Consider the following 9344-nt stretch of genomic DNA (forward strand, 5'->3'; position numbering starts at 1 on the left):
TATTGCAAAATTTACTATGGTTAAGACAGTAATTGCATCAGAGAATTGTTCAACCTATATTGCAACCTATAAAGAGAAAGAAGTTGCATCTCTAGGGATTCTTTTGGGAAATGTAAAGTGTTGTTTTATTTTAATAAATTTAAAAAATGTAATAATGAGTAGTTATTCATACATATGTTAGATTTTTTGTTTCTTTTTATAGGGGGATTGTGTTGTCAAGTTTGTAAAATCAGAATTAAACTCTGAAGTTTCATCAACTAAAACAGATATAACAGTAAGTTTCATTTTGTTTATGCTAGCAATAGAAAAAACATTTGATTAGAAAAGAACGATAGCAAATTCATATGTGATATATTTGGCTTATAAATAATATTTATATTGCAATGTAAAATTGAACATAGGCATAGCTCCTATAAAAGTAATTTGGTTTTACTTAGTTCAAATAAAACTAATTTGGGCGCTTTTGAGTTCACATATAGCTACGTATCTTGCATAAAACTAATTTGTGCACTTTTTGTCCTTATCTCATATAAAAACTCATTTTGGCACTGTTTTGGTTATAAGTAGTTTGAATAAACTAATTTGGTCACTTTTTGGTCATACATAGCTCGGATAAAACTAATTTGGCAATTTTTGGTCTGTACATAACTCAGATAAAACATGATGAAGTAGAAATAGGCTGCTGCGTTTAGGAGACAAGAAAATAAGTGCCAAAAATTTTGTACAAATGCGGAACACTGTTGTGATATATTTATTACCTTGTTTGATTGACTTTGAACAAAAGATGCCCGTTTATATAAATAACCTGTTTTGTTGCCTAGGTTGATGAGTCTCTGGTGTGTGCTAACGCTCTTGAACTAAATGACATATTGCCAGGAGGAATATTTGTTGTTGGTTTATATGCAATTTCTAGTTCTATTGCAAAAACTTCAAATGATCTTCATAAGGTTTTACTTTCATAAGTTGATTGGTATTTATGTGACATTTCTACCTTATTTTGTTGTTTTTTCAGTGTATTTATGCTGCACACAAATGTATTTGTAATCAAAACCAAAAAATTGGTGTAGTATACCCAAGCAGTATTTCTGTTCTTTGGACTGCTCTCCACTTTGACATTGTTTCAGGAAAATTACTGTTCGGCAAGCAACTTGACATATTTAACAGAATTGTAAGTTAACATTATACTTAGAAATGATATTTGTAACTTTAAAGGTCAAAAGAATTAACAATATTTTCTGTCTAACTGCATTGTTTGCAAAGGTATACATATTTTATGACAATTCAACCAGCAGATATAACACCATACAATCATGGTTTACTTGTTTCCTAAGATTAAAAGCTATGATTATTCAAAGCATTTCAAAGCATTTTTTAACAGTTCTATTTTAATGCAAGTTAAATCATTCGAAATTACACAATATGAAATTGCTAGGGATGTTCAAAGTAGAATTCCAGGGTATTCTGGTACTTTGTTGTTTCAAACGTAGAATAACGATCCAGAATATCGATTCCTAGTATGTTTTTTTTTTAATTTACCCTCAATTTTGTTTTGAGAAGGGATTAATCCTAATATACCTTGCAGGGCCCACAGTCACAGTATTGTATCTCAAAACAATTTGCTCACATGTGTATATTGTAATAACAAATAATCTCCCAAATGTTCAACATTCATGTCCAGGTTATTGCCAAAACCTAATATTTTGCCAATATAGCGAGTACAATGCAAGACTACACAATATACTCATCAGAAATTTGCATAACCTCGCTGAATATTGGCCTAAAGTTGAACTTAAGTAACCTTGTAGCGCATTTTGTCCAAGGCCAGCATGTTTTACTAAGGAATGTTACTTTGGCAAGTAACTCTGCACCTAGCATTACATGTTAGTCGCTTTCCCAAAAAAGCTTGACACATAACTTATAGGTGAAGGGTATTGTGAGAGGCAAAATAAATTGTCAAACATAAAACGCTGACATTGCACAACAAGGCTATATTAAAAGCAGGTACTATAAATGTCTTTATAAGTATAGCTGATTTAAGTTATGCAAAATATTTATTTTCGGGACTTATGTTGTTTTTGCCGCTGTTCTTTTTTTTTTGCTTGGTATGTTTAAGACCGATTTATGTCCGAAGCTAGACATTGTAGAATGTTAAAACTTTCAGTGGCATAGAATGGCATGTAGTTGCGTATAACAGGTTTAGGAATCTGCACCCCTAGGGACCTTTAATTGGGGGGAAAAACAATAGTGTGACATCATCGTTTTAATTCTTTACAGCTATCTATTCCCATCTAGCAATGTAATACTTCCAATGCAAGATTCGTTCATATTCGCTTGTTTGTTCTGCTGGGGAAGCAACAAAGCGACTGGCAGCATGCCGCGCGCTTTAAGTAGTGCATGTGACTTCCCTTTTAGAAAGAGCCTTCTCTAAGTATAATAATTTATTTCTTCCAAACTTATCAACACGAGGCCTGTGCAACTTATTGTACAAGGACCGCAGCAAACAAAAAAAACAATTTAGCAGGTCGCCTACTGAAGTTGAATGCACTTTAAGGGATGACTTAGCATGGTGTTATACAACAATAAACTTTCGATTTAAAAGGTGGCGTATTAGGCACATAAAAAAGTTTTTATGCACGTGTTTGTTTTGCTGGATGTTAATTGTCTTTGTCTGATTAACTTTTTATAACGTCATTACAAATCACTATGTTATGATGTCTTACCCATCACTAATATATGACGTCATTATTCAATAATGATAAACGGAAAATATGGGAATTCCTTAAGTTAAAAGTTCCGGACCCCCTTTTTGATTTTCTCGATGCGCCCCTGCCCCCGACCTTTTTATGATTTAGTGCTTATCTTAATTTTTAATTAAATTTTTTTTTTCAAGAACCCAGCCAAGCCTGTTGAATTAAGATTTCAATCTCCCTGTACCAGATGGAGTGTGCTAAACTCTTACATAGATGTTAATGTAAAGCTTTACATTGGTGACATTAGTGGTTCACCAGAAAATCAACTAAAGGTGATTATTTTGTCAATTCATTTCTTTAAGCTTATAACACTGTTTTGGGTTTGTTTAAAGGAGTTTATTCAATCTTTTTGCAAACGTATTTTGGCCAGTATTGTTGAGATAGATGGAAAACTATTGATAGATAGTGATGTTTTAGATCCTGAGATCATCAATAAGGGTTCCAAAGGACGTAAACAAAAACCTAACAAACTTATAAAATGTGGAAAAACCTTTTCTTGCAAATTTTATCTTCAACATGAGGTAAACAGTTTCTCTTCAAATTTTTATTTTTTTGTGGATTCATATCTGTTTTTTTAATTTCTTTCTCGTAGAATAAAACAAAGAAAAATATGTCTCTTTCTATTAAAAAAAAAGATTTTTATGTGGAAATGGTTGGTTCTATTTTCGTTTGTGCATATGCTCCATTAAAAGCGACTGTCGGTGATGCTATTCAAGTAAAGTTTTACAGTTTAAATAAAAACATTTATATTAGTTTTAACAACATATTATAGTTACTTAAAGCAGATGCAATCAAAAACCTGCACCACAGATGTGGCTTGTTGGCAGACTATTTGCATTCTCACAATCAAACCCTACAGTCGAAATGTGAGTATTGAAATTAAGATTGATTAACCAGGTATTTATATGGGCCAAAAATTTATTTTCGGGACATATCTCATTTTTGCAGTTAAATGTTTAAGACTGATTTTTGTCCGAAGCTGTATAGAAAAAGTATACATCATAGAATTCTCAAATTTTGAGACAAGATGTAGAGTGGTATGTAGGTGTGCATAAGAATTTAACGAGTCTGCACCCTAGGGGCCTTCGATTGGAAGACAAAAAACCTAAAATATTGTGATGTCATCGTTTTAGCTCTCTGTAGCTATCGACTCCCATCTAGCTGTAGAAAAACTTCAATATAGAATTCGGTCATATTGGCTCCCTTTGATCAGCTCGCGAAGCGACAAAGCGACTGGACGCCTGCTGCAATTCATTGGCAAAAGTGTAGTATACCATAGGCGTAAAACCAGGGGTCGGCAACCTTTTGCTAGTTGCGGGCAAAATCAAATTCAACAAGTTCTCGGCGGGCCGTACTGAATTTCCACTAGCAATTTTGTTATAAAAACGTGTGACTTTCAAGCACTAAGAATTAGGGTCGGAACTAAATGTTCTATACTTTTATGCAAAAGTTTAATTGAATATAAATGTCCATTTTACACTGAAAAATATCAACGCGCGAAGTGCTAAAAAAATTGCGTATGGTTTTAATTGGCAAACTTTTAATTGACAGAAAAACGTGAGGCATTGCGCACACACAAAATAAAATATAAACTTAATTGTGATACCCTTTTTGTTAATGTTTATCATAAATGACGGAATACATCAGAAAGAGATTAACTGGTGAAACTTTCATTCTACATACAGTTTGCACTTCGATAGTTTTCATGCGCACTGTCCTTTTGTCTGAGACTACCTAAAAAAAAATGTATCTTAAAGTGGAAAAAGATTCGCGCTAAGCGCAAATTTTTTTGCATTTTTGTATGGTTAATATAGTTAAAAATATATGGCCTTTGTGTACAGTTGGAAAATGGGGTCGTGGGCCGGATGATTTAAACTGGCGGGCTGGATCCGGCCTGCGGGCCTTAGGTTGCCGACCCCTGCGTTAAACCATCTTAAGAGAATGATCATATTTGCTTTTTAAACATGATAGCTGGCCAAAATTTAATAACATAGCCATACGCATTATCAATGTAAATTCTATTTAATCAAATATATGTTTCGATCATTCCCCAAATACCCTTGCTGTTAGGAAAATAAAATAAAATAAAGAAAAAAAATAAATGAAAAAAAAATTAAACATAAAATAAAGACAAATCCTTGGAAATATACCCCCGGCAAAATATACAACAAACGCACCCCGGTTTAATTTTAATCTGTTTTGGCTGATGGGATTAAATAAACACCACGCAAAAATAGACAGCAACAAAGATACAATTTATGAAAAAATAGTTTTCATATGAACAACTTTTTCAAAAATAAGTTTGTTTAGTTTTTAGAAAGATATGTTTTTATAATCATTTTTTTGAACTTTAGGCCCTAAAAATAAAAATGACTAACCAAGTGAAAAATATCATTTCTTTTAAATTATTTTATTTCTCCTTTAAAACAAACGCATTTGTGTTGCTTAACATAATGAGGATCAGAACAATTTTCAGTTGCATAAATCTGGCAGCAAAAAACAGTCAATTCAAATTTATAAGTTTTTTGCTTCATATCAAATGGTTTCTATAGTAATGCGACTCAGTGAACGATATTTTTTTCTATTACTTTTTTTGAAAGCCCAGCCAAGGCTATTAAATTAAGATTTTAATCTTTGTTTTGGTCAGTATTACTGAGATATTTAAAGAACTAGTGATAGATAGTGATGCTTTAGATATCCTGAGATCATAAAAATATAAAATGTTAAAATTAGGAATCATAGCTGTGGCAATTTCTTGAAGGATTCTACAGAATTCTATTTATAATTAATATAAAAATAAAATACTTAAAAGTCATAGTTTTTATATCAAAATTGTTTGTGGAAATTTATTACAGCCCGCCTAGAACTTGCAGAGTTTGGTCTGGGCTGCGAATAACATAAGGTTGCCTATAATTTTTGCTTGGACTGTATAAAACTACTTGCGCTCTTGAAAGCTTATTGTTACACATTTTATGCGACCATAGGCTAGCTGCATGACTCCAAACTGGAAATTCTGCCAAATTAATCTAGTGTTTGCAATTGTTTAAATTTCATGAAAAAATATGGTTGTTATATCGTAATTAGCACCCTCCCAAACTTTAGGTTTAACAAGATAAACACATATATGATTTTTTGTGTTTGTTGCAAACTTATATAATGTTTATGGGGAACCAAACAGCTGTTCTGATAATTCTCTTTTAAATAAAAACTTTGTGCATTCAAAATTTCCCGCCTCCTTGGATGAATTTAGATTAGATTTATTTTGCCTATTCGCAACTGAGTTTGACTAAACACGGCATGTTTTTAAAGGTTACCTTTTTTTATGACGTAAATTTGTGACAGCATCTTTCTTTTTCCATGTCGCCTTCAAAAAAAGCCTGTTTTCTTTCCTGGTTTAAAGTTATATATGATTCTTAATAAGATATACATCATTTAAATTTATTCTCTTCTATTTTATTTTTTATGTACTATGTTTTTGATGCAATGAAATAAATATCTAAACTGAAGTTAGTGGAAAACTTTTCCAAGAGGGTCGGAGAGAAAATAGAGAAAACCGCACCAGTCTAACAAAACAATAATGTTTTTTTTGCTTAATTTTTTTGGCGTTTCTGTTTTCAAGGTCAAAGCATGAAAAACACTTCAAAAACAGTACATTTCAAAAATGTTGCAATCTAAATAAATAGCATCAGTAAATATTATTATTTTTTACCACACCCTGCCACTGTGACATGCATAGAAGTAACTGAACCCCGAGGACTACAGCATGTGTTAGTTATGTAAAGATTTTGAATCAGGAAACAGGTAAAATACTTGATAGCAGATGTTGTTTCTTGTTGCAAGATGTTAAAGCTTTAGATTTTAACCAAAGAATTTGGCAATATTTGATGTTTTATGTTACATTTGTACTGTTCGCTTAAGAAAACAGTGTATTTTGGTGATCAATGCAGCACTGTTCTCTATCATATTTTTTTTAACAGATACTTTGCCAAAAAGAGTCTGTTTTAATCATGACAACATTCAAATATATGACTACATGTTTCCTTGGGAGAACATAGAACATTGCATTGCAAATGTATCAGTAAGTAATTATAAACTGTCTTAAGTACTTGGTGTCGTATCCAGGGGTGTTTGGGGATCTGGCCTCCCTTTTTATAAGTGCCAATATAATTTTTTGGTTTGTTTTTGGCAAGGTGTAAATCGCTATGCGAAGCGGTAATATTTTTTAATGTGATTGGTTAAGCTAATGCGAACCAAGATCAATTGGTTAAGCTAATGCGAACCAAGATGCCGTCATTCGTTTCTTTGCACATTTGTTGACCGTAGACACAGGACATTTTTTCTCTGTAGAGCGCCTTTCTTGATTCATTCAGGTTGGCCGATCTTCAAGTGTGAATTTGACACATCAGCGCACAGAATAGTTTATTCCAGACTCACAATGGCGTTTTACAACTTTAGCATTATTTTAAAAAGTGGTCCATTTTTATGAAATAACAGTTTGTACCCGATTCTCAATTAGCATATTCTAATACAGGGGCGGGCAACTTCTCCAGTCAGCGAGCCCAAAATTTCAGAAAAATTCAGAAAAAGATTTCTGAATCGCTACATTAACTGTGTATTTATCCACCTATATAAGGAATAAATCTTATGTTGTTGTACTCTTTGAACAGGGCAACACTTTCATTGCACAGCAAACATACTGCTTCCTTGCCAACTTGAGTAAAAAAAGTACTTGAGCATCCAATCCTTGTTAAATTTGCGACATTCCTTGTCAACTTTTTTTGGCAAAATCCAAGAAAAAATATTTATTATAATTTCTAAATCTAATTTTAATCCAAAACAAAGATTCAACAACGCAAAACTAAAAAAGACCTAACAATCACTATTATTTGGCATAGTAAGCAAGTAGTGGGAGATTGCAGACACATCATCATGTAAGACTGGAAACTGTCTGCGAGCCGCTCAAAATCCTGCCGGGGACCCTATGTTTCCCGCCCCAGTTCTAATACCACTAATTAGTGTGCAATTGGTGCATTTTTTCCCTCAACCATGGCTTGTATTTTAGATGACTTGGCACACAGCAACAGTGCAGATGTTGCAATAATTAGGGTATATTAACACCTGCAAAAACGCCTTTGTTTTATATTGCAGGTGGCGAAAGGCATGTTTTTAATTAGCAATGTCCCATACATGTAACTTAAGAAATTGTGCTGCTGATAGTGGAATTATGAACGTACCAATTTAGGTGTCCAACTAAGGTTAGCGACTCCTTGCTAAGAGTTTACGCAGCTTCCTTTGCATCTATTTTAAAGGCTCGCTTTAAAATTACTGGGTGTAATTTCTTTTTATGATTAGGTTTTTTTTCCTAATTTATCATTATGTTACTATTTTACGTCATTAGGCACTATGCTCAGATGGAAAATGGTTTAACTCAATAAGTTAAAAATTCTATACCCCTTTTTGAACATTTGGATACGCCCCTGTATGTACTGTAAGTTCTATTTAAACTCAAAAAACAAAAAAAATACAAATCTTTATTCTCTTATCAATTGTAGGAAATTTTTGACACTTCTATATCTGATGTAAATTGCACTTTGGAAAGGTTTGCAGCAATTGCAAACAAAACTAACTCAAGCAGAAATACTCCTAAAAAAATTAATAATTGTAAAACAGAAGAAGCTGAAAAAAATCAAAAATATAATCCAATCTTTTTTCGTAAGTTTCACTTTTTTTGCCTTAACAACAGTGCACAATTGCTGTCATATATTTTTTAATATTGTTTGATGTTTCAGGTACAGTCGTTGCTGTTGTCATTGCCATGTTAGCATTTCTGCTGTCATATTTGTCTATGTTTGATTAACTGTTTTTCGTGCAATATTCATGGTGTGATTTTATGCAGTGAAAATAGAAAATAGAATTAATTATAAAAATGCCCATATTGCATCTTGGTGTATGACTGGGTACAGTGTTTCATGTTTGGGTTGTTAAATTAAAGTTTTTTGCATATGTATACAAGATATGTAAAAGGTGCAACAGAAAATATGTATGTCTCCTCCACAACCTTTTTTATTTAGATAAACAATTATTTTATTTGTGCGTTGTTGTTTTTTTGTCGATTTTTAATCTGCAAAATTAATTTACATCATTTTGCTGCCTGCCATCTGTTGCAGTAACTGGGTGCTTTATGAAGTAGTGAGTTGAATGTATGCTGGGCATTTAATATGAAAATTGACCTTACTGCTAAAAATATCTACATATTTAAATTTAAGAATTTTTTGTTCAATTTTCGCTAAACTAACCTTGTTGAAAAAATGAAATTACCTTGTTGCACAAATGATCCAAATGATTTTAAAACATTCAGAGGGTCTTTGTTTACAGTGTAAGGTGTTCACCAGTAATTTTAATGTAAGTCTTTAAAGAAACAAAATTAAAGTTTTAAGCCAAAAAATGGAGGTTTACTACCATTTATATATATATATGTATTGTGCCACAGGTATTGTTAAGATATTTTAGCATGTGAGAAACATTGTTTTATTGCATTTTGAAGAAATGGTAATAATAGATGTTGGTGGTGTTATTTGTACAGTTTCTAACATA

The 9344-nt window shown here is 32.3% G+C and overlaps 1 protein-coding gene across 3 annotated transcripts; it reads left to right on the forward strand.

Annotated features, from left to right (window-relative positions):
• LOC146148535 (protein odr-4 homolog) lies at window positions 1-9333 on the forward strand. Of its 3 annotated transcripts, XM_083387036.1 has the most exons (11): window positions 1-112; window positions 203-274; window positions 822-947; window positions 1013-1168; window positions 2891-3022; window positions 3083-3271; window positions 3343-3465; window positions 3523-3616; window positions 6728-6828; window positions 8303-8462; window positions 8540-9333. In XM_083387036.1, exons 1-11 carry the CDS (start codon window positions 17-19, stop codon window positions 8605-8607), a joined length of 1317 nt encoding a protein of 438 aa, XP_083243162.1. In that variant the 5' UTR covers window positions 1-16; the 3' UTR covers window positions 8608-9333. The 3 variants fall into 3 exon arrangements, with proteins under 3 accessions (XP_083243162.1, XP_083243163.1, XP_083243164.1); XM_083387037.1 differs by lacking the exon at window positions 6728-6828 and having other exon boundaries at window positions 3533-3616; XM_083387038.1 differs by lacking the exon at window positions 6728-6828 and having other exon boundaries at window positions 3536-3616.
• The last annotated feature ends 11 nt before the right edge of the window (window positions 9334-9344 follow it).

This window comes from Ascidiella aspersa, chromosome 4, assembly GCF_963924565.1.
Source record: "Ascidiella aspersa chromosome 4, kaAscAspe10.2, whole genome shotgun sequence".
Taxonomy (NCBI): Eukaryota; Metazoa; Chordata; class Ascidiacea; order Phlebobranchia; family Ascidiidae; genus Ascidiella; species Ascidiella aspersa.

What these genes read in the sequence shown, in the direction of transcription:
- LOC146148535 (XM_083387036.1), top strand. Translation starts at nt 17, where the DNA reads ATGGTTAAGACAGTAATTGCATCAGAGAATTGTTCAACCTATATTGCA. An exon ending in CAACTAAAACAGATATAACA is followed by an intron (nt 275 to 821) that starts GTAAGTTTCATT and finishes TTTGTTGCCTAG; the next exon opens with GTTGATGAGTCTCTGGTGTG. An exon ending in TCAAACCCTACAGTCGAAAT is followed by an intron (nt 3,617 to 6,727) that starts GTGAGTATTGAA and finishes TTTTTTTAACAG; the next exon opens with ATACTTTGCCAAAAAGAGTC.